This window comes from Typopeltis vanoorti, chromosome 10, assembly GCF_054136105.1.
Source record: "Typopeltis vanoorti isolate ZY-2024b chromosome 10, IOZ_Tvanoo_1.0, whole genome shotgun sequence".
Taxonomy (NCBI): Eukaryota; Metazoa; Arthropoda; class Arachnida; order Uropygi; family Thelyphonidae; genus Typopeltis; species Typopeltis vanoorti.
Genome location: NC_143558.1, coordinates 6,049,104 through 6,075,911, shown reverse-complemented (window position 1 = coordinate 6,075,911; position 26,808 = coordinate 6,049,104). Strand labels below are relative to the sequence as shown.

At 36.2% G+C, this 26,808-nt stretch overlaps 1 protein-coding gene across 4 annotated transcripts in view; it reads right to left on the bottom strand.

Annotated features, from left to right (window-relative positions):
• Positions 1 to 412: 412 nt before the first annotated feature.
• LOC150102147 (cyclic AMP-dependent transcription factor ATF-3-like) overlaps positions 413 to 26,808 on the bottom strand; it is a 75,427-nt gene continuing 49,031 nt past the window's right edge. For 2 of the 4 annotated variants that reach the window (XM_090399441.1, XM_090399440.1), the window contains exons 2-4: positions 8,641 to 9,174; positions 5,505 to 5,612; positions 413 to 1,421 (exon numbers count right to left, since the gene is read on the bottom strand). In XM_090399441.1, the coding sequence (XP_090255567.1) occupies positions 1,239 to 1,421; positions 5,505 to 5,612; positions 8,641 to 9,066 (717 nt within the window). In that variant the 5' untranslated portion in view covers positions 9,067 to 9,174 and the 3' untranslated portion in view covers positions 413 to 1,238. Of the gene's footprint in view, positions 1,422 to 5,504; positions 5,613 to 8,640; positions 9,175 to 11,516; positions 11,624 to 26,808 lie in introns of those variants that run through there. The other 2 variants (XM_090399439.1, XM_090399444.1) reach the window with 2 other exon arrangements.

Sequence of the window (26,808 nt, the reverse complement as noted above, 5' to 3'; positions counted from 1 at the left end):
TCAAAATGCCTTTGTGTGATATCGATGAAGTTTGTTTGTTGTGTAGATGCAAGAAGATGTTCGTGGGTGTATCATAGCATGAGATCGTTGCTTACTTCAGAAATTACATGAAAGCTCACGAAGATGAACTCGTCTGAAAAACAAAATGAGGGAAATTCCACAAGTGGGCTCATATCCGGGTGAAGGGTGTTTTAACAGCTATAAGACTCCAATGCTTGGCACAGATAAGTCACCCAAGGACACTCGTACGGTCATTTGTAACAAAATTAATCTAAATCACGGTACTTTACTTGTGATGATTCAAAACTACATACTATTGTTTGAAATGATGAATACCAACGGACACGTAATTATATATAATTATAAAATTTATTCAAAAATAAAGAAATTCTATACAATTGTGTAGATTTATCTGAGCACACAGGAATCGTCTGAGTTCTGGAAGGAAAAGGGGTAACGTTTGGCTTTCTGCGATACAGCCTGACAAATTATACACACACACATGTACATACACACACGTATAAACAAAAACAAAATGGCGTTAACTTCACATTGTACAAATATTAACTTCTCTTTCTTTTTATTCATTTCTCTCGCTTTCATCCAAATGTTTATTGATGAGACAATTGAAGTATTGATGAGATAAAGTGGCTTCCAGACAAAGAGAGAAATTATGTTCGTGGCACGTGTGATTGGAGGGCCTTCAACTGTACTCTTCAACACGAGCTTCGTTCTAATTGAAAAAAGAGACAGATCAAAAGTAATACTGTAATAAGCACCTCTTTATGTGGGTTAATACTGATTCTTTCTGGTATCACAGAGCATTTCACAACAATACGCAACCGTCCACCAAAATAGCTCGTGCAATACGAACTGCCCTGAGTCATGCATCTTCTTTCTGTTGGCGCTCGTTGCCCTAGCAACGTGCTAAACAGCACTTGTTTGGGGTTATTTCGGGTGCAGCCACGTGACTAAGTCCAGCTAGATTCGGCAGGTCAGCAAAGAGAAATTTAGATGACACACAGACTAGTTAAGACGTGCACAAACAGGAATGAATGGTTCTAGTGGCTCACACACGCACGCACGCACACACACACGTAAAGAAAAATCTTCTTTTTCTATATATATATATATATCTGTATATGTATATACACATCCAGATCTGATCTCCTGAGAAAAGAACTTGGAGATATTGCCCTCCACATGTCAGATCTCGTCAAGCAGATCTTCTTCCTTCACTACACAAGCACTTCCGGACAGGGATGACTTCCTTGCGCATGCGCACAAGAATTGTGAGGAGCTGGAAGACCGCACCTGGGCAAGTGGTGTCGTAACAATTCTAGAAGAGTGCGTTTTTCATCTTCCAGCTGATGGATTTCTTGTCGAAGAGCGTGGTTATCTGCCTCCAGGCTATCCGATTCCTTCAAAAAAAAAAAAAAAAAAAAAAATTAGAATAAAGAATTACTCTGAAAAAAAAAAAAAACTTATACGGAATACGATATTTACATTATCACACTGAGACTAAGCCTCAAGGAATGGAATTAAGGATCAGAATTTAAATGGAGGTCGCAAAATTCTTAAGCATTATTTAAAATGCTAATCTATATTCTATGTAAATTTACCGACTAAATCTAGGGGAGAAAACTACAATATAGATATATATTTTTTTATTTTTTATTTTTCCCCCCAGCAAATGAAAGAAAATATTATAGTCTCGATATTTGCGTCTTTTTTTTTTTTTTTGTAACAATTTCTTTGTAAAATCGTTTTTCTTGCGAAAAAGAAATACACTTCATTTTGAGCGATACAAACTGAAATATCTCGTAGGAATATTTAATATAGAAACGTAATATTTGTTCTCACTGGTAAAAGTTTCTGCAATGCACATGCGATCACAGCGCCCTCTTAGAGTATAACATTAAAATATATGTGAATAATTATAATAAAATTAATTCGCGCATTTACCGTACTGTATTTTTTGAGATATAAATACATTACACTTTGAAATATAATACAAATGACAAATTCTTTGTCATTTATATTAAAAAAAGAATGTTTAATTTTTCAAACTATTTAAATTAAATAGTTTGAAAAATTATAAAATTCAAAAGAATTTAAATGGAGGTCGCAAAATTCTTAAGCATTATTTAAAATGCTAATCTATATTCTATGTAAATTTACCGACTAAATCTAGGGGAGAAAACTACAATATAGATATATATTTTTTTATTTTTTATTTTTTCCCCCAGCAAATGAAAGAAAATATTATAGTCTCGATATTTGCGTCTTTTTTTTTTTTTTTTTTGTAACAATTTCTTTGTAAAATCGTTTTTCTTGCGAAAAAGAAATACACTTCATTTTGAGCGATACAAACTGAAATATCTCGTAGGAATATTTAATATAGAAACGTAATATTTGTTCTCACTGGTAAAAGTTTCTGCAATGCACATGCGATCACAGCGCCCTCTTAGAGTATAACATTAAAATATATGTGAATAATTATAATAAAATTAATTCGCGCATTTACCGTACTGTATTTTTTGAGATATAAATACATTACACTTTGAAATATAATACAAATGACAAATTCTTTGTCATTTATATTAAAAAAAGAATGTTTAATTTTTCAAACTATTTAAATTAAATAGTTTGAAAAATTATAAAATTCAAAAGAATTTAAATGGAGGTCGCAAAATTCTTAAGCATTATTTAAAATGCTAATCTATATTCTATGTAAATTTACCGACTAAATCTAGGGGAGAAAACTACAATATAGATATATATTTTTTTATTTTTTATTTTTTCCCCCAGCAAATGAAAGAAAATATTATAGTCTCGATATTTGCGTCTTTTTTTTTTTTTTTTGTAACAATTTCTTTGTAAAATCGTTTTTCTTGCGAAAAAGAAATACACTTCATTTTGAGCGATACAAACTGAAATATCTCGTAGGAATATTTAATATAGAAACGTAATATTTGTTCTCACTGGTAAAAGTTTCTGCAATGCACATGCGATCACAGCGCCCTCGTAGAGTATAACATTAAAATATATGTGAATAATTATAATAAAATTAATTCGCGCATTTACCGTACTGTATTTTTTGAGATATAAATACATTACACTTTGAAATATAATACAAATGACAAATTCTTTGTCATTTATATTAAAAAAAGAATGTTTAATTTTTCAAACTATTTTAAATTTTACTTAGATGTAAATAAAATAAGTTAAATGCAAACCTTCGTCACCACTTCTATAAATAATAATTAATAATTTAGGACTTTTGTCTTTTGGCATTTATAGAGATCAATTCTGCATTCTACAAGGTAAATTGCAACTCGTGCTTGTTACGGGATTTTGTACAAGCAAATACAAGTGATTTCAATGTGATTTCAATTTGCTAAAACATTTTGATAATTTTTGTGTTATATAAGAATTGCATTCACGCAGGAGCATTTCCAATAAAATCGGTTCCACTATTCTATAGGGCAGATTCTATGCTCCACATTAAGTATATATGTAGGTGTGCTGATTATGTTGATTCCAATCAGAAGAATTTATTCAATTGTGGTGTTGAATAAATTATTGATCAGTGGATTTAAAATAAAGTATTCCGGGAGGGAAAAAAAAAAATGGTACTTTCCTGTGCTTAGATCGACTAATTCGGGAACCAGCCGAAGAAAGATCTAGAAAAAATTCTCGCCATTTCTGCAGAGCTACACAGACAGCTGATTTAAATATATATAGAAATATATAAATATACAGAATATTTAATAGATATTGATAAAATGAACCATCAGCTTGTCATAATAAATAGTCAAGGAATTGCCATTTTGCATGCTTTTAAGTGCATAATTGAAAATCATACAAATTTTACTATCTGTGCAATTTCTTTTATCTAAGATTGCTTGGTTTGCTTCGAAAACAAGAGTTTAAGCAAGAATGTAAGTTTTGCCAATATATAGTGCGCGCACACACACACACACACCGATGTTATTGGCATATAGTACTTTTTTTTCTTGTAATTTCGCTTGTCTATAAAGTTGGTTTAAACAGAACATTGTTATTTAAAGCAGAATCCATTCTTCATTACTAAGAAGTCCTTCCACCAAGTCCAACTCAGTTTCTCTCTCTCTCTCTCTCTCAAGATATTTATGGGAATTTACTAACGAGAACAACCCCTAGAGAGATACGGTTTAATAGAAAACGAAAACTTTGTTAATAGATATACACTACGTTGCCAAAGGTAATGAACCCCACTAGAAGAGAGAAATACAAACAAATATCAAATATATCGTGTTAATGAGGTGTAAGTCAGTCTTTGTCCAGTATCACAGCACTTGATCTACTTGTTAAAATTTTCACCTGCTTCTGACAAGTGTAGTGGTTAATTACCGTATATTCTTCAGGCCTACCCTGAATTCCGCGAGTGATTTTAGCTTACAGGGACAATTCCTTACACGTCGTTACATTTCACCCCACACGTATGCAAACGGAGATCTGGGCTGGGCTAAGCCATTCGAGACACGAATCTCCTCAGGGCAAACAACACTGATGAATTGGCTTGCTGGTGTAGAGGCTCAGAGGTCCATAAGTACTGTATATAATTATCCCAAACGTAGACCTTCCATGTTCCTCTAGTTTTATGGATAAAACTAGAGGAACACCCCATAATGCTTTTTCACTTCGTGCTTTGGGATTGAGATAGTGAAGTCTTTGTAGAGTTCGCCCGACTGTTGCCAAATCTGGGTTCTCCCTTACGATGAAAACATACACTATAATGGAATGTTGGTTAAAGTTAAAACCTCATTACGGTCTGCAAATAATGTAGTTGGCTTTTTTGCATCTTGACATACGATTGGGAGGAAAATGATCAGACTATGGTAATATTGTGTTCCCCCCCCCCACCTTAAGGGTGCATATCAGATATTTGACAATGGCGATGAGACCAATTACATTAGCTGCATCGTGCCTACTTCTATTCCCTCAGCCATACGGTTGGTAGGGATAGCTATATATGCTACCATACTAGTAGCCCAGGTCTTTCCGACCAAAGGGCTTCGTCTATACCGACTGAGCTACGAAGGCTCCTATGCGTACTTATGCCGGAGTATTCCAATATTTTTTCATAACAAAGAGTACATCTTTGCTCCAAAGTATAGAAATATCAAATAACACTAAGATATTCTTAGGCCTGTCAACAAAGCACTAAAGTTGATATGGACAACATGCAATGAAGATTAAGATAAAATGCATGCCTCGTTAAGAAGACGAGTTAAGTACTATTAAACATCTTTCGAAGTTTAGTAGTAAAATTCACATGCACACAAAGAATCTCCAAGTCAGGATTCTTGTTTCTTTGAGGTTCTAAAGAATTTTTTTTTTTTAATCTTTTGCTTTTCTGTATAAAAGAACATACGAAACATTTAAGCCATTACAGGAATCAATGCGAACAATTAGAAGCGAAAATTTGCAAGAATCAGAGTAGGAATCAAGTCACTTACCACTGCAAGCCTTTGTGTGCGTTCCTTTTTCTTGTTCCTACACTTTGTTGCGGCCACTTTGTTTCTTTCTCGTCTCCTACGACGCCTTTCTTCGTCCTCTGCTGTGAGCTACAAACCAAAACATTGACATAAGTGAAACCTCAATGTTTATATTACGTATAAACATTTTAGCAAATTCACTTCCTGTTATGTTTTAATACATCTTCTATTAGATATATCTTATCACCAGCTATGAACATAATTCAGTTAACTTCAATTGCGGACGGAAATAAAATCGGAAACGATCAATTCCAGCAAAGCAGGAAGCTGAACATGTGGAACTGAATGACACGTCAAACAAAAAAAAAAAAAAATGACAGAGAAACAGAGAGAAGAAAAGGAGAGGAAAGAACACACCATTACCATCTAAAAATAACGTATCACTCTCACCCCACCACTTCTATTAACCGCAGCACAATGAAAGGAAGCAAAAATGGGAACCTGAATAGAATCAGCTGAAAGAGCATTTCACTGAAAAAGCGATTGCAGAAGCTTCTATGAAACAGAAAGCAAAAAGTGACACTCGAATGTCGCTTTGGGTGTCAATTTTAGAATGCATGTAGAAAGACAGCGAGAAGTGGAAGTTCCATTTGCGAGTTTGGGTTACACTGGTCCTTGAACGAGGACCCGTTGAATTTGATGGGCACACACACCCACGCACACAGGGAATGTATTGTTACTGCAAGTGAGTATATGTAAACGGAGATTTGATTATCGGTTTAACATCGATTCAAATAGGAAACCAAAAGGGAATTCGCGATGCTGCTGGTCACGTGATCTAACACAAGGGATGGTGTTGAGAACCAATGGCACATCACGGAGTGATCCTATAAGTTATCATTGATTCTAACGTTCTTATTCTTTCATTCATGCCGTGGATGCAATTAGAGCAAAATTCACAGCATGCCCATTGGCTTATCGAAGTCATATGATCTGAGAATGAAAAAAAAAAAAAAAATCTCAAATATACTTCAAGGTATGCCTTCATTGATGCTGTCTGCTAAGTAGCTGCATTACAGCAGACTGTCGTGTTAGTTTGCTGTTTATTTCTGGAAACTCGACCTGCAGGTGACGTCACACCGGAAATGCTTTGGGACATCACTAAGATATTCGAGGTCTTGTATGTAAATTCGAACCATTCATTGCACATTGTTATAATGACATCATCAAACAAATTGACGGCTATTACTCAGAATTTTTGAAAATATTTTACGTATTAGAATAAATAAATATCTCGAAAGAGATATTTATTTATTCTAATAAATATATTACATAGGCGATTCATTTTAAATTATATTTAAACGACACGCAGAATATACGAAACAAATATTTGAAATGCAAAATAAATAAAAAATAGAAACAACATGAAAAAATCTAACTTAGACAAGCCTATAAACATTTTCACAACAATTGAACATAGAATTGGTTTTGTCGTGTATAAAATACAGACAATTTTATTCTGTTCCAAAAGCCTTTGTCCGATTTTGCTACTTTTAAAACTTGTATTTAAAGCAAAAGTGAAACTATTCAAGCAATTTTAGTATTGATTCGAACAATCAAATCTGTCCAGCTGAAGCGAAGGGGAGAAAAAATCCAATTTTTCCAAAGCTCTGTGGGCATTCTAGTGGTTTAACATATTAAAATTTATTGCGACTTCAGAGAGAGAAAGGAAGAGAGAGTGCTGTTTATTGTACCTTCTGATTATCGTTAGATAAACGCTTTCTTTCCCAAGGGAATTTTTCACTTTTGAGTTTGTTGCATCACTGATTATCGCGATATCAATCCTGCCTGCCAATGTATCTAATCGCATCTCCTATCAGCGAGGTCATAATCTCGCCTTTTTTTTTTTTTTTTTATCGCATCCTCGATTTCGCCACACTTTGTTGAGTTTTGACATTCAGAATCAACTCACTGCGTTGTATTTGCACTTGAATATCTGTCTCGGCCAACTTCCATCAAGCGATTATTCGCAAGTCTCTCGTTAAAGTGGATATTCTGTTATCAAAGAGTTTGTCAATGGACATCAAGGTCACCTTAATAAAGGGGAAAACGCTGTGGCGTACTTGACAAATTCACATCAAAGGATGGAATTAAAAAACACGAATTCCTTTAAAAAAATAAAAAAAACCCCTCAAACTTCAAAATAAACAAATTCATAAATTAATTAAATTAATAAAAAGAAAAGAGATTTAAATTTTTGTTTACTTAGGGTTCATTATCTAATTAATTTATATTTCGAATGAGGAAGTCTGCTTAGCTGAGGCCCTAACTTGCTATTTAGCTTAGCAAGCTTTTTCTTTTTTGTGTGTGTGTGTGTACAGAAGACATATTTTCGCTCTATCTATATTACAATAGCACGAAAAGTTAAAATCCTCATACTGAAAGCAATAGCAAGGATTGGTATGGCTAAGTGGATGGTAATATATTTTCCAATCAACAGGCCATGCCATGAGTTCACGTTCCCCTGCTGACATGGACGTCTATGAATATGAATGTGTTTAGGTGACAGACAGTTTTGGTCTACAGTCTGAGACCAATCATTTACTTTATCGCTGCGTTTCTGGAGGTCCTCTATCTATCCTTAACTATATCGTTGGGGGTAAGAGAAAATATTCTTTTTTTTTTTTTTTTGGTTAGTTTATTTAGTACCAATCAAGTCTTGATAAGTAGAACTGACAGTCGCATCACCTTTAGTTTACGCAGAATGATCGTGCGTAGCAATAATCTTGGTGGAACTGACAATAAGTGTGCTAATGAATGTTAAAAGCAATTATATAGCTGTACAGGGGCCCTTTCTATGGCATATTGGAAACTACACAAACACTGAACTGTCAGTAATGTTTAGAGAAAGCTAACCCTTTTTTTTGTATATTTTTGATTGCGTATTTTATTTATTACCCGTACATTATTTAAGATTTTCTGACCCTTGTTCGACTATAAACAAATTATTGGCTTTTTTATACCAAGTAAAAAATAAACCCATTATTTTACCCCCTCAGTGTCATGACAGCAATTGGTAGTAGCAGTGTTTAATATGACGAAATTAGCCATGAATTGTCAACAAATAGTAAACTGGCGGGAAAACATTCTGACTTACCGCTTCATTTTTTGGATGTCTTATCTCGGCGCGAATTTGGTCGAGTCCATGCACCATTCTCCTGGTCTGGATGGTCAGTTTGAGTCCTTCTTTGATGAGATGAGTTCTGGTGGCTTTCACAGTGGAAGTGATGAACACCGGTGGCGAAGAAGGTCCAATGACAGGAGTTCCCGGTGAACCAGCACTGGACGGTTGCGGCGAAGACGTCATGTGGGCCTCATCAGACGCCAAGTCGCCGTAGGATCCACTAGAAAGGTCGGAGTAGTTGGACAGAGGAGGAACCATGTTAATGAGACTCGATATAATCTCTGGGGTATGAGGGGCCGAACGCTGTCCTCCTTCTTTCTCTCGCGACACATCGAACAGACCACAGGGAGGCAGGTAGTCGCTAGGAGAGGACACCACTGGTCCGCCAGTGCCGAACATGATGCTACATCGAGAGTAAAGCGGCTCTCTGTACTAGCGTCGGATAGGAAGTGCTCCGTGGCTTGTGCTGTGTGCGTCGGGTTCTGTTGTCTCCACTTTGGAGCTTATCTGTAAAAAAAACACAAAAAAACTTTTTACTGGTGGTGTTAGGGTCACGTGGTTACAGAGATTACAAGTGATTATACTATTTGGATAGATATGTAATGTACAAACATACTAAGATAAAAATTCTTTTTTTTTTTTTTTTTTTTTTTTTGGTGTATGACCAACATGTTTTGAATATATTCATAAGCGGGTAAACCATCTCCAAATTCATATGAAACGAATCTTCTGTTTTCTTTCTCTCTCTCACACACACACAGAGATGCACAGCTTCCTCATATAATTCTTTCGGGGGATAGTTCTGTAGACTTTCTTTATAGATTCCTTTGTGTGTGTGTGTGTGTGTGTGTGTGTGTGTGTGTGTGTATATATATATATATATATATATATATATATATATATATATATATATATATATATATATATATATATATATATATATATATACACACACACACACGTGTGTATTTTTAAAAAAGCCTGTGTGTTCACGGGACCGATTTGCCTGCTTGCGGGCTGAAAACCCCCAGATAAACTGGCGGAAAAAACCCTGCTGTCCACGCCCAAGAACGGCTAACTTGGCCATGGCTGAGGAAGATCCTTTAGCTCCTCACGTCGTGATATGGTTGCGAAGCGCAAAGCCACTAGGCTAACACACATATATATATATACACACCCATACATACATGTTTTGCAGATCCTACTCTCTCTCTCTCTCTCTCGGACATAAAATGAATTTGACCGAGAACAGAAAGTGTAAGTCATATCAGATTGTTTTATTCACGTGCCCTTGAATTATCCAGATGTTTCTATGGCCACATTCAGCTGATAAAACATTAACTCAGATTTTATATACATGAATTTCGAATTAGCATAATCTATGTAAATTGCAATAAGAATAACAAAAAAGTAAAAGCGAATTGGCCTCCCTAAACCTTTCTGTTAAGATAATACAAGTGTTTATACTTACACAACAAACAGGCTGTCTTGCTTTCATAGTTTATATAAACATCGAAACACATGAATGAAATCTGATCGCAAGGCAAGTGCTATTCGCAGGATACTTCAGAAACTTCCAAAGATAAAATAATAAATATAATGCCAACATTTTCCCCAACATTGCAAAGACTTTTTAGTGTGGAAAGTCTGAAACCAATGGCTGATTTGCAATGCAAATTAGAACATCACCATTTCACTGAAGAATGAAATTTTGCAGATAGCGTATTTTAACATACTTACATATAGTTATTGACACAAGAAACTGTAATGATGACCTCTTGCGGTGAGTGTTGAAAATGTGATAAAAATAATAAATCGGAGAGTGAAAAATATCAGCGAAACAATCGTGTTAACGCTGATAGCGGTGTGAGAGTCTAGAAATGATAAATGACAAATGGAATTATAATAAATGGGAGATTAATATTTGGATGAATGAGTGCGATTATTTGTAGAAAGCCTGGAAATCTAAAAACCATAATGACAAAAAAAAAATCATTGTAGATGGCGCTGTTAAACGAAAGACAAGAAGTAAATTCGAGTTATATTTTTTACTTTTTTTTTCTCAAACGTTTTGGCTAAATATTTTTTTATGAGCGACATCTATGAATAATATTAATAACGTTCGCTAACTAATTTTATACGTATTTACCCACTTTTAAAGGAGAGTTTCACAAATGTATATGACATATTTGGTATCAGTGGTTTATCGCTGTTATCTCTTGATACTAACGACCAACAAGTAAGTATCTACAAATAATAATACGTATTTGAATGTAGTTGCGCTGTGAAAATTTAAAGTTAGTGTTGTATCGTCAGTCATGATTTCAGTGAAATATTTTAAAAAAAGATTAACATTTTGCACTCATTGTTATTCATTAATTGTTAATAATTATTAATTAATTATTAATAATTATTATTTCTTATTGAAAATTAATGTAGAAGAGGGTAACCTTAATCCTAATGATCGTCTTCGAATGCCTTAATCTAATCAATATATGTTATATAGTGATTTTGATGAAATAAAAATCCAAAATGATTTCAGCACACACACACACACCCTTGGATCTTTTGTATTCTCTGGCCATTTCACATATTTTGGGAACAGCGAAAAAAATTGAAAGCGAACTTAATGTTATAAATTTAAACTTATAAACTCTTTTCAAAGAACTGTAAACAATGCGAAACCACTGATTATGAATTTATGGGAAGACCGTACACCTTTTACACTGTTGCTAGGTGTTCGCGTGGCTGGCAGGTATTATTATTATTATTATTATTAGACACCTCCAGCAGCTGACTTGGTGCATGTGTCCCTTGACATGTGCGCATGGGGATGTTACAAAACATACCTGATTAATGTCTGATCCCTATCATGCTTTAGTTTTCTATTCTGTGGCCAAGAAGCCCTTCCATCCATTCCCCGTCTTCTGGAAGAATGCGAATTCCCACATTCAGGGTGTCGTCGGTGGGAGACGGGTTTCCAATAAGACGTGCATTTCTCTTCTCGGCACACACGGAACTGACCACTTCGAGGATTCGCGTAGCTTGTGCGATTCCCCCCTCGTGTGACGTGCTCGGCCAAACCTCGCAGTCCGCACATTCCACTAATAGAGCAGGAACATCGCCGCACGTGGGCGGACCGGCACGCGGCCTGTACCCTGCAGCCACTTCGTGCCCACGCATTTACGTGAAACCACGACAGCGACACCTGCAGGGAACGGCAACTGGGTCAACCTCACTGTTGTGACGGAGCCTGCTGCCGACGGCAAACGGAAGGGGTCAAGAGATGTCAGGGATTTCGCCGGCGGCACGAGCCACTTGCCGAACCTACCATTACGACAAGCCACAGATTAATGGGCCGAAAGGGAACTATTCAGGTTATGACAGGGCCTGTCGCGGTTCACGCCAAATACTGGTAGCGCGTGTGGAGGGGAGAGAAGCACGAAGTGAGTTCACTGCGCCGATTTGTTTCTCGAGAAAACGGTGGGTTAAGTCACTTTTCGTAAGACACATAAAAAATGACCCGTAGGTCTTTGCACAACGGATCACGGTCTTCAGCATTACACACAACAAAATGGGGAGTCGTAGTTCAAATACAAATAGCACTCAGTTGCATTTTAAAATAACAGTGATTAAAGTGGTGGACAGTTTGGCCCATGGAAAATTAGTTTATATAAGTCGCTACATGTGAACCTGGATAATTGGTTATCAGGTTGGATAGGAGATTGCTTTTTGATGGGTAATCAAAAGAATTGCGTATGGAAAATCGGTCTCGAGGACCAGGATCACCAGTGGAGTTTCGTAAGGCTTTGACCTTGAATCACTGCTGTTTAAGTGAAAGTTAATGAAACTGTTTGCAGTGAGCTACTGAAATGTCTGTAAGGATGAAGGAGAATTGAGAATCATGCTAATGTGGTGGATCTTGAGAACAGTATTTTTAGAATGTGTTCTGCAGAACCCTAGGGTTCGACAAAAACCTGTGGTGTTCTCATGCATACAGACATTTATATTATATGTAGTTTCTAGAGAAAAAACTTCCGTGAATGGGAAAATACCAAATTTTATTAAACCGACTTATTTTTGGAAGGTCATATTACTGTATTACTTTTAATGTTATGCACCATATGCTTTCTTGATTAAAATATTTTGCAGATGCTGTTCATTGTCGTGATTCTTTCCAATATTTTTTATGAAAATTTCCTTTGCGGTTCCACGAAAAAAGAAAAAAAATATGTTGAATTCCGCATCTCAAAAGGTTTAAATAACTGTCTTAGAACAATTCACCGGTGATGAAAAGTGGATACTTTACAAGAATGATAACCTCCGAAGGAAGTTGAAGGTCTTTTTGGCTGAAGTTTAGCCAAAGCAAAAACTTCACCCTTAGAAGGTTTTGTCAAGCGTTTGGTGGGATATGGATGGTATTATACACTTTGAACTCATGCCACAAAACCAAACAGCTGAAGTATACTGTGAACGACTCGATCGACTGAAAGAAAAATTGAAAGAAAATAGGTGTTCTCTGGTCAATCGAAAGGGAGTTGTTTTTCACCAAGATGATGCACGCACTCATAATGCAAGAATCACTTCTACCATGATTGAGGAACTCGGCTGGGAAAAGTTTTCACATCCTGATTACCACTTATTTCGAAGTTTGCAATATTTCATTAATGAAAAACAATACGATACATTAGAGGCATCGAAATTGTGCCTGTGCAACTTTGTCTCTTTGTCTCCAAACCTCCTGAATTCTACAAAAATGGAATTATGAAGCTTTCACAACGTGGAAGGGAGTTATTGATTCAAACGGAGAATATATACTTAATTAAATTAGAAAGTGTATCTTTTATATCCTTTCAAAACTTATTGCAAAAAACATTACTTTTGAGATCGCCAGATATTTGCGAAGGAAGTGAAGAACAGCACCCAGGAGTGCAGAAAACTGAGAACACTGGAACGACAAGAAAGTGGTTATTTTTTTGAATATTGTCTTCGACAAATCACATCTGGTTACTTCATGCAGACTGGGTCACCTGAATTTCGGGGAAATGAAGAAACCCTGGTGAGTGTTCAGAAATGTGTGACAAAGGTCTGTGGTCCGTTTTAGCTATTGGGGACACGTTGAGGGAATGCAATTTTCAGAGCTTCGTCAGTAATAGGAGGATGGATGATATGTTGAGACATAATCTTTGAGAGTAGCTTACCTGATAGATACCCGGGATATTTTTCAAAGGAATGTGGAAGAGAAAAGGCAGAGTCGTTGTTAGGATACATGCTGTCCTGAGGCAAGCACTATTTTGCTTCCTCTAAATTCAATAAAATATGCAAATTAAAAAGTAAACCGATGTTTTTATGGTTGAGATACAATTGTGTTGGTTTTGGCCGCTCTTCGACCTTGCCGTTCTTGGACATTGCCTTCGTTGCTTAGTGAGTTACGACGACCCTAAGAATGGGACATGGAAAAGAAGTGATTCCTGGAAATTGTATAAAGATGCAACGAGAGGAAGGCCTAGATTTTTTGTAAGGAGAGTGGCGAATGGGAATATCTTACGATGAGATAGTGGGTACACAGACTGCGGATTAGGGAAAAAGATTTTTCTTCTTTCTTTCCCTTACTTTCACCGACAGTCAGACGAAACTAATGTAGTTTAAGGGGGGGGGGGGATAATAATAAAAATAAGAAACTTTTTAAAGATTTTTTTACAATAGGCAACCTATTAATCTTTATATAACAACAAAGGCGTGATGTGTTACACTATTTTATCTTTTTTTTTTTAATACACGATTTTGATACACTTATAATCGGCCCGAAACAAAGTGTAATCCCGATAACTGTTATTGACATAATTATCTGTCAGCTGCACCTTCTTAATAATGAAAATTCTTCTAAGAAAATCTATATTAGCAGAACACACAAGCACGATTAAAGAACAAGTCAGCAGACGTCTTTTAAGGTGGCATTGTTGACCGCATGATGTCTTTGTCTTAAGATCATTATTTAGGTTGTGTGATAATTAAATAATCTTATATAGTATACATTTACGTAACAAAAATAATTAGACCGAAAAAAAAAAAACGTGAGAGAAAAACTTTAAATTAAACACTACTGCCACCTTGTGAGGGCAGCCAACATATCTTCGGATGAAAAGTCCTTCTGTCTGAAGATTCGTTCCTCACATCCTAGCAGGATTCAAAAGTGTATATTTCAAACCAAAGGACATTATTACGGACAGACCTACAGACTGTAGTTCAGGCAGCGTTGCCAGAGGAATATATAGTTCATTTCGTTTCTTTTTGTTTTAGCTGATGTATCCTCTGTATAGTGGAACCTCGAAAAGTAATCTAATAAAAGTTCGTTCTAATTCGACTGCAATCTTGGCTAACAAGCATAACATACAATCCACGAAATCAATCCCTCTAAGTAATTGTAATGTAAATGAATGGGCGATCCACTTTGCCAAACACGTTACTACTACTGGAATTTCTGGTTCCGTCTGCTATTAATTCAACTGGTAAGTTGATCGTTGCGTCGGCAGGAGAATTTTTCGACTTTAAGAAATGTGGCAAAGAATATTACGAGAGAAGGCTGCCTTCTCGCTATCACCACCCCAGCGACCTTCCTCGGGATGTGTACGGCAACAAAGTGGACAGGCGAAGTGTTTCCAAGGTTCTGCTGCACGTAATTAAATCAAGGAGAGGTCTAGGGGTTGTCTGAGTGCCGCACATATAAGAAACCGCATTTTCTTCCCTGTAAGCCTTCAGGAAACATCAATTAATTCCATAATAGTTGCGCGGTAACCCTTCCTTTCCCCCGCCTCAGGTCTGCCGAGCCGGAACTGCTTTGCGAACAACAGAAAGCCGTGGGCGGTGTTCATCTAGCCCGCGTGGCGCGTGGGCGAGCGCTGCTCGTGTGACGTCAATGATGACCCTTGGCGGGAGGTGACATGCACATGTTGCCAACGCTTGGAAGGGAAGGAGGGAGGGGGGGGTTCTTCTTCTTAGAGAAGTAAGCAACTTTCGGTTTTCTCCTGTAGAAGGTCCCAAGGTCAAGTGTGTTTTGTGCAGGTGTGGTCGTACACTTCCGATGCATTCTTACTATCTCTTCCGCTTCTCAACACTTAATCCAACACATCAGAAATATGATAAACACGCCTAAATTGGCCTAAATGTCATTACTAGAAGCACTCAGCAGTGGCCCAACTTGAAAGTCAAAAACACTACACACAGAAGAAATGTTAAGGCTACAACACTAAACACAGAAATTTTAAGGCGTAAAAACTTAATATAGACGCTAAACTTTAAGGCCAGAAATACTAAATACAGAATAAATTATGATTAATGCTGCTAATGCTTCCTCAATCTTTAAGATCAAACACAAACACATGTATGGTATATTATATACAGACACTAAGACTAATATTAAATTCAGATTAAACGTAAATTAAATTTAAAACACATTAAATGACTATAGTGTAGACTTATACTCGACTAACACTCAATACTATACTAAGATCGAATAAAAACGGAGTAAAACTCACGTAAAAAATAAAAAAATATGAATGTATAGTTTTCGCGTTAGTGTTATAAGGATCATCAGTACAGGATCGCTAATTAAACAATGATAGACAATTCTTAAAAGCGCCACCTGGGTAGCTAATGTAAGATAACTAAATAAGGTCGATAATTTCGTAACTTAAAATATATATAGTACAGTAAGAGAAGTTAAATGAGTTCAGTGCAAATATAAGATATCGGGAATTTTTTGCACTTGGCTGAACCAGACACTACCGGAGGAAATAATAAAAATATAGTGAAGAAACAAGTCACCAGAAATACACTGCTTGGAAAGAAGTCAATGGACCCCCCCCCTCGCCCCCATGGGCAAGGTGCATCATGCTATGTAACGAGTGTGTTCGTAGCCGATATAAATTGGAGGAATACTTTATACACGACTCATTTTTTACTGCTACAGTTGAAAATAGGTGGAAAATGCCCTTCATCAACGGATTATAAAAGCTGTAAAGTAGATTGATGTTGTGGCTGGAGGATGGGTTGAACATGCTAGTATCGTACAGTAAAAATTAATACAAAATAAAAAAGGATGTAGTTGCACTACGTGCTAGGGTCACTTGCATTTAGCGGACGCTTAGTGATCGCTGATACTTTATAGTTTACTATATTCGGCAAGAAACTCTCTGATTCCAATCTTTGAGTTTCTTATTCGGTTTTAAACAATGTGGGATTTAATATCCCCTTAATTTAAATAAAAAAAAAAAGGATGTTGTAAAATAGAGCAGAGGAATGAGATATTAGTGTGAATCTATACAAACTAACCGATGTACAGGGAGTGGTGAATCTTGCTTAATGTGTATGTAAAAATCGCTGTCTACTCACAACTACGAGAATTTATCTCCTGATAATAATAACAACAATTTAATCATCTTTAACGTGATTATGGCCGAATTGATTGAACATTAAATAAAAAACACTACATCCCGATTCATCATTAGAAAAAGCATTCCCACACACAATCTCATATACATATATTTAGCAAATTGTCCAAATATTAAGATCCACGACAGCACTCTAATGACAGACCATTATATATGAACATATATATCATCGTGATGTGACCTTCATTTAACCCTTGAGCTGTGTCGTTGCCTGACTACAAAAGTGAAATGGGTCTGGATAACGAATGTTCTTGGGATGTGGGACTGGAATCCTGATGGTGACCTGCTTTCTCCCTCACGAACGTACGCTTAGCAAATTCTAACTACAAAAAATAAGAAGACACGGATTTACAAATTACGATCCGTAAAATTCTTAGCGGAAATGAATAATAAAACGAATGTAATAAGTCAGCTAAAACCTTAAACTACTCCAGATAACCGTTTCACTGCATTGTAGTGGAAAGAGGGTAAGTGAAGTCGGTAAGCTGGCTTCCGTGGAATACCCATATTGGGTAATGTCCGCATTGGGATCGCCATAAATGCAATCTATAATAGGCATAAATGTGAAGTAAGAATATAAGGGTTGGACGGTGTTTATTTTTAAAAGGACTGTAAAGAATATTTGCAGTTACATTTTCCGGACCAATCGGTCCCAATAAGTTTTTGCATATTTTAGGGAAGATATTCCATCATCCTTAGCGTGTATTTCTTCTCTTTCTCCATATTCAGCAATACTGAGCATCTTACCACTGAGCTACTAACAATACGTCGACATATTTTATTTTTAATAAAACATACACTAACTACCTCCATTTCGTAAACAGAATCTGTCATAGAAGGGTGTTGTCATAGAAACTTTATCGCATCCATCTAACTGTAACGAAACTTATTACACAGAAACTTAAGTTCTTCAAAGATCCGAATTTGTGACAGTGGAGTGGACATTGCTGAGTTAGCCATGATATTACTGATTCTTAGCCAGGCTTCCACCAAAACATAAAAACATGATTAACTTGTTGAGGTTATTCTTTTCTTGTGGCGTACCATTTCAGCCTACACATGACATTTAGTGCTTCCCAATCCTTGTCTAGACACGTGTAATATAATACACATTTAAATATTGCGCGTTGTTCTTTTTAATTTCATCTTCTGTTAGCATTCTGTTTTCGACAATTATTTTTTTTGAATTATTTTTAACTGTACACTAAAATTCATATCCAGTTTCGTCGCAAACATTCACAAAGAGCTGAGGCAAATAAAATTCCAGGCGTAACCAGCAACTGTTATCGGCAAAACTATAGAAGCGCATACAAACGAAAAACATGAACACAAAAAATATTATCTGATTTTGTACTTGATGTTTTAGGTTTTATTAAAATATTATCTACATAAGCGAATTTTATCCAGCTTCCCTTAAAAATATAAGATACAGAACTTCTACAATCAGATTTGAATTCAGGGCACTCGCATATATAAGTGTCCTTTCACTACATTTTGCTTAAAGGGGAAAATGTACTTTTGTTATTTATGTATAATTATTGAGGTCGTTAAAATCACGAGAAAAATCAGTAGATGATTGATGAGGATCTCGGTCTCTGCAGCTATGCATCCAGTTAAAAACAGGAAAGAGTTTGCAAGACGATTTCATATTGAAAGTAGTTCTATGAAACTTATTTAACTAGAGTAAGATTCGTCCTCCATTTTGAAGTCTTATTTCGTACAATAAGACATCAGAAACATTTAAAAGAGCGTGTTCAATAAAAGTTTCATAACAGTCGCAAGTACAAATATGCTAATTGTGGATGGTTGTGTGAGTAGGTCTCAAGTCTTGGCGAATAAGATTGGAACCAGGATTAGAATTGTCAATAAATGCATTTTTTAAAAATTCTGTTAAGATACAATTAGGCATTTCACTCAGGAAATTCTCGACCAAATTGCTAGGAAAGTCTCAGTTTTACAATTCGACTCTGAGTCACCGTTTTGAACAAATTAATTTTACAAGCATTTAGACAAATCAAAAGAATTGTTATACAAAACTGCACACGCATACATAAAGTGTTTTTTAGAATTTAGTCGCATTATTGGATGTCATTCAACTGTAGACTACCAGACAAGTTTCTTAATTATACTAATAACACACCTTATTTTGATACTTTCAGATAAGTCTTACATATAAATCAAAGAAATTATACCATTGAAATTCTCACTTTGTCTAACTTCGGTTAACCCTAATTCGCTCAGCTCTTGGTAATTACGTATTGAAAAAAGATTAAAACACAACACTTCATACTATTTTTGTCCACCAAGAAACACTTCTTGGACGACGTATTCGTAACTTTTTTTTCCCTCTTCTTTCTTATTTCATGCTTCTGAACTCCACGCCCCTTTACAATCTTTCGTTCTTTTCCTAGAAAGCCTCCCCCTTTTTGGGAACCTCCAGTCTAGTTCATTACACACTTACAGACATGCGTGGGTTTCCACTGACGATTTGGTTAGACTTGTGGAGGGATGTTTTAAGTGATCTACTGTTAACGCTGGTTAATGAGATGCTTTTAAGAGTTGCAAAGAAACTAAATTAAAAATATGCAATTATACAATGGTAGAACGAGAAGCGGAGCATAATTTAAGCTGCTAAACTTGCTGGATATTAAAATATATTAATGTTGGAGAACCATAGATATTATTCAAACAAAAACATGAATTTTAAGAAATCGATCCACTCAATATTTCTAAAAGTTGTATATATTTTTGTCTATTCATATGTATATATAATCTTGTTTTTCATAATTCATAATTATATATTCAAGATCACACTTGGACTATTGTGCGCAGGTCTGGTCTCCTGGTTTTCGTCGTGATTCGATATAGTGGAGAGGGTGCAAAGGAGACTGTTAAAAATGATACCAGGATTGTGGAATACCGATTATGAAGACAGACTGCAGTCCCTAAGCCAACAGGAGAAAGAGGGGTGATATGATTGAGACTTATAAACTTCTGAAAGGATCATACAGGATTTTAATTGATGGAATTTTTCATTTTATGGAAAGTGGGAAAAGGACAAGTGGCCATCTTTGGAAGCTGAGAATGAATTCCACTAAGAAGGGGTGAGTACTAGATTTTTCTCTCATAGTGTGATGCCTGATTGGAATGGATTGCCTTTGGATGTTGTGTTTGCAAGCAGTGTGAATGAATTCAACAATAAGTATGACAGCTGATGTGTATGGTATGTGTCCTCCCTCGATGAGTCCCTGACTCTCTGGAGGTTTCTCTTAATAAATGCCTGTGACATTCTTTAGATGGCCAATGACTTTCATTTTCCGATGTTACACAACCCCGAAGTATCTCCACATTTCATATTCAAGGACGTGAATTTTTTTTTTTTTGGAAACAGGATTATCATTATTATTATTATTATTATTATTATTATTTGCAACGAAGGCGAGTTTGCTCTCATACGTTGGCGAAAGGTTTGTAACATCGCATACAGACCAACCATCTTGAAACACAGTGTGAAATAGTAATGGACTTTGTAGAGTACAATGGATCCTTCTAAAGTGGTCTGAGTGCAGGACACAGTCATTACCACTTAATCATTATTTAAACAGAAACTTAGAGAGTTACTAGCTGCATTTTGATCTAATACAGTTTCTCTCTCTCTCTCTCTCTCTCTCAGGAACTGCACGAAATTTACCTCGAAAGACATTTAGAATTTAAAAAATACCATACTTGATCTTGAACAATGTCTCCAGTTCATTAAACTAATTACAATTGTCACATTAGATTTGTTTCAAGATGTAAAAGTTTGTCTTATATTATCTTCAAGAATTTAAGGACTCTCTCATGCATCACAACATGAAAATATCATTACAGTAATAAATTATAACGCATAGACCGCTATAAGAAAGATTTTTACACTGTAATTTTTTTATTGATCCCATACACGAGTGGCCAAAAAACCTATCTATAAGGGCCCCAGCTTTATTTGTGGGATGTAGGTAAGGATTGAGAAAAAGTTTAGCAACATTTCATGAAAAGTTGTAGGTCGTAGCTGTTTGGGAATACTTCTGGAGGAAGGCTGTTCCACAGAACAGAGGTAGATGGAATACAAGAGGAACGGGAGAAGCAGGTTCGATGGTTTGCAGATGCATTGAAAAGGAGTGCTAGATAGCTGCTGATCTTGTTCCAATTCAGTTGCATATTAGAACTTATCTTCTAGCCAATTTCCAATTTTATCGACCTCTGGTGCAAGAAAGGATTTTCCCGTTCCGAAAACTCGTATTTTAACCGTACAACAACCTAAAAAAATCGATGGTAGAACTCACGTTGTTTCAGACAATAATATATAACAGTTAGCTGTTAGGAACGCGAGATGGGAATTTTGAGTACTCTACCCCGATCTCTTCAAAAGCATTAATAGTTGGGAATTCAACGACTGATAAACGCTAAATGTGGAGATGAACTGCCCACCGATTTCCAAAATATTAGGAACTAAAAGTCTTTCACAGTTCCCTTTTGGGACTAATAGGTTCAGCGGATATATTTAGTTAGTTCTGTGGTGTTTTTATTTTGAATTCTGGAACCCAAGGTAGGAAGGGGACCATGCAAAATGACAACTACATCTTCAAGGATTTCTTTTTCTTTAAGGCCATATTTAAACATTTAAAACATTGAAAAGAGTTGCAACGACTACACTGACATCTTTTTTTTATCATTTTGTAACATTTCTTGGCGATTTCCCAAGATTAATAGATGTTGCACTTCCCAAGCATGCAACTATTGCGATAACGTTAGAAATATTGAATGGGGAAAGAAGAAAATATCTGGAGATCACAAAAAATTTTTTTAAATTACCCACCCCTCCAAAAAAAAAAAAAAGAGTTTCGGAAAAAGAAACAAAAGTCGTAGAGGTGACAGATTTTGAAGATACAACGACCGGAATGTTACTCCACCAATTGCTTGGAGTGTATCATCAACTTCTAGATTTGTAACATGTGCATGTCCATAAATAACTCCGGTGGTTAACAATATATGAATAATGAAAAGCAAAAGATTCTTTTTTATTATAATTTCAGATGGGAGTTTTGAGACGTGAAAAGTACGTCGATCAAATACAGCTCGATACAATCAAAGATCATGATTTATTTTGAGTGATCCCAATACCCGAAGGGCATTTACTTCTTACTCTTTTCCGTGTTGGATTGCCTCTATCTTAATCTATCGGACACGCACAATGACTACCACTTTCCAAGAATTCAGTTTTATGTTCCGAACACTGCCACGGGGATATACCCAGCGTCTATTATACATCGAACCGGATCTTGTGTTGCCCTCCCACAGATATGTATTGCAGAGTAGTTTGCAAAAATGATAACTCCTCCTCCTCTTACAGTACCGAGGTATAGGAGCTTAGCCTGCAGTCTTCCAGGAATACGAAGGCAAGCATATCCAGAAAGAAGCTGGTTTCTGGGAGCAAAAAAAAAAAAAAAAAAGGTTTTGGTAGAACCTAAATTAGCCATCGGAGTGGGACTCACAACAGACGTAACTGTGGGTGGTGAATCACTGCGTGTGAAGGAATGCGTGCTTTTTGAAGATACAACGACCGGAATAATGACGTCAAAGCGAGATTTGTGATCGCACGGTAGTGTTATTAACATAGGGATGGATTCGGACAAACACTACCTTTTAGTGAACACCTGTAATTTTGGAACCCGCTCCCACATTATCTATGTCTCAAATCTGTCGCGATCCGCCTTCTTGAGTAATCAGCGAACTTACATTGCAACCGTCCGTGCTCCAGGTGACTCATGGAAGAGGCCGTTACTTATTTTTAAATTTGCTAGACAAAATTATATTTGAAACATGCACAAAAATGCTTTCATATTAATATGTGCAGCATCGTTCCGGTCTGTGGAACCACCTAAAGTAGTAATAAGCAAATAGGCGAAGGTATTTTGCTAATTATAAGGCCTACTCACTTGGACCAAGATCACAAAACAGATAAAGTTGGCAACATTTGAAAACAAATGCTAATCATATACGAAGAAGCACAGCTCAAACATATGTCCATTATACAGTTCCAAGCTTTTATTATTATTTTTTTTTAAATTTCCTTATTTGGGTGGTTTTATCGTCAGGTAACTTAAGTGTCAGACCAATCGCCTTCAACTTGTGAAATTTGCAGTTGACTTTTTTTTTTTTTTACCCATAAATTTTGATTTCCCCAAGCCTTTTAGAAGTGTAAACTTTTTCGGGTTTTTCAAATATTTCCCTTCTATTTTTAATGTACTTATAAAATGACTGTCAAAGATAAGAACGTTACAGTCACAACAAACTAACGTCAACAAAGGGCAAAGTGCGATCATGATTTTGGTTTGTGGTATTTCGCCTTAACCAGCTGTACAAACACTCGGTTATATTATCACACCAAATATGTACTTAAAAGATAGTAAATGTGTTGATTGATTTGTCGTATTCTTGACCTTTATTTAAATGTAAGTGCTCTTTTCCAAGTTATCTCGATTCAAGTAATTATAAATATTTATTTTAATTATTACTTAGAAATAGGTGGTAAAGTGATAGATGACTTGTATTGATTATTAACTCCAGGTTTTAGAATACCTTAAGCTACTTTTAAATAACTAAGCTTTAAAAACTTAAGCCTATTTTTTGGGGAACACAAGCAACATAGTAAGCAATGATCTTAAGAATAGCAATGTTCGAATTGCCTAAGTTAGTATTTCCCAAATGGGAAATACTATCATTTGGGAGTAGGTAAGTCATTCAAATGGTGCAGAAAGTAAATTCAAAGATGAACTAGAGGGTTATTGGTTCTCTGGCATTCAGTAGTTGGTTTTACCGATTTCTAAGCCGAAAAAATGAATCCATCACTGCAGGGGTGGAGGGACCATATAACTTAAGGGTGTCTCGGTATGAAACAAGGGTGGAGGACCATACAGCTTAGCTTTCCAGTGGGGTTGCGAGGCCACCATAGCCAGTTCCAAATGACGGGTCTGTCCAAGGCCAACAAGTACATGGAAGACGGAGTGCATCATGTGACTCCAGTGCTATACTGTATCACGTAGCAACACACTTCTTTACCTTGCAAAAATAAGTCTTTTTAAACATCATGCCTCCCTCTATTCTTTTAGACAAGTATCAGCTTAACCTTCTCTCCCCAGAAATATTTGGTACAAAACAAGAACTGAAAGACAAAATCGATATTGTCCTTAATAATTAAAGTATGCAGCCTATGCCTACTCATGTGTGATGCCAATCTAATAACACTTAAGGAGTATTCTGTGTTTGTGGTACAGTACCAACTCAAACGGGGTTATGACTCTACGGGACATTCCACTTCCTCAATAAGCAATTTTATTTTCTGAAATCAAATTTTCACATATTTTGAGGTTTTTATATTCCATGAAAGACAAGAAGAGAAGAAAAAAAATTCTTGTTTTCGTTCAAGAACTTCAAAATAACGGACACGTCCTCAATCTGCCGTCCTTCTTGGAGGAAAGAAGGCAAAAGTCGTAGGTCACGGCCTCTTCGCTTTGTTCCTTACGTAACCTGCGACTTTCACTTATAGACAATCGATATCTCAGGTACAAGAAGCCTCAAGCAATCCTAGCGGGTCATGGCGGTAGATTGGAAATCAGCGAACACAGCAAAACTGATGTCATCGCAGAAATTGGGAATAATATTAAGTGAATGTTAACTTATTGATGGGCTTTCGAAAGTGCTGTTTGATACAGTAATTGTCTTAATATAAACAATAGAACTTCTAAGTAACTTTAAACATGTCTCACTGTTATTGGTCTGGAGTAATTAAAAACATTTCTAAGTAATGTTAACCGCTTCGATGTATTCTAAGTGTAATTTCTGTGAAGTGAGTTCGTATAAGTTACAAATGATCTAACGATTGTATTGGATAACGTGGTAAATTGTAGTGGAGTAGTGTGCCCTCCCACGATGAGTCCTTGGACTCCTTGGAGGTGTCACGTCATACTAATAAATAAGGATATATTAAAAAAAGAAACAGAAGGATTTATTCTAGCAGCTCAAGAACAGGCATTACAAACTAATACAATGAAAGCAAAAAGTTTAAACATCAATGATAACAGCAAATGCAGATTATGCGATCAGAAAGATGAGACTGTAGAACATCTAATCAGCGCCTGCAGCAAAATAGCTCAAACTGACTATAAATACCGAAATGATCAAGTGGCCAAAATAGTTCACTGGCATGTATGCAAAAAATATGACTTTCCTACTTCTGATAACTGGTGGCAGCCAGTGCCGGCTCGAGAGTATGTGACACCTGACAGGCATCATAAAATTCTTTTTTGATGCCTGTTTTTATTAAAAGCAGTTTATAGTTATTGCTAAAAAAGTGCGTATAGAACATTTTGTGGGGTACTATTCGTATCACCAAAGCTTCGATTCTCTGGTCTTCTTTAATACTATTGCTTTATTTTACGATGTCGGCGCCCCTAGGCCGGTGCCTGTTGAGCCCCAGTCTAGAGTCGGTCCTGGTGGCAGCATAAAATAGAGACAGTAATGGAAAACGAAACAGCAAAAATTCTCTGAGACTTTCGAATACAAGCTGATCGGCATTTGGAAAACAACAGACCTGACATCACAATTATCGAACATCGACAGGTTTGGATTATTGATATCCCAGTACCCAGTGATAACAACATTAACAACAAAGAACTGAAAAAAATTACTAAACATCGAGATCTGGCAATCGAAGTTGGTAGGCTGTGGCTTAAACACACCAAAGTCATCCCAATAGTTATCGGTGCACTTGGGGCAACTTCAAAGAAGTTCTCCAACCATTTACATCAATTAAACATCAACGAAGTGACCCCATATGACCTACAAAAAACAGCATTACTTGGAACAGTCCATATTTTACGACGCTACCTGACGGACTATTCTTAGATTCTTGGGTAGAATCTCAATTGTTCTGTATCACCAGTCAAATTGTTGTTTAAATGATATCTTGTTTTGACTGTGTATCAATTATGTGAATAAAGTAATAATAACAACAACACCAACATACTGGGTTTTAGCTTAGTGAATGGGATGAACACTGAAGATCATTCTTTATTGCGAATTACATCAATAGAATCAACCAAATCCGAAGATCTTTTGTACAAAGAACTATAAAGAAAAAAAATCCTCATAACATTTTATTACATCTCTTTCAGATAGAGACAAGCTCGAATAGCAAGTTGTTCTAATAAAGAGGAACCATGATTGGTTGTCATGACAACAATTGTCTTATAGCAAATTTGTTTTTCTTTGCGAATTATCACAAATGATCTTAGATGTTTAATTTTTTTTTTTCACTAAAAACTGGCCATCGAGGTCGCTTAGAATTAAGGTCTCTGCTCACGGTATTTGCATGTTTCTTTTAGCGGTACCGTTATTCTTCGATTTTTCCCGGAGTTACACGGACGCGTGTGTGTGTGTGTGTGTGTGGCAGTAAATGTATGTTTATACAGTTATCAATTTGACTTTGCCTAGCAGCAGGGGGTCCTCATAAACTCGAAAGCTGAGAGGAGGCTGTCATGAAATACTACAGATACGTTGTCATAAGCCTTTACTAGCAAGCAGTTTATTTCTTCTTGTAGCCCTTCATCCGTCATTGCTCCAGTCCAACAGGCTGTGCCATGCTTTGACCTAC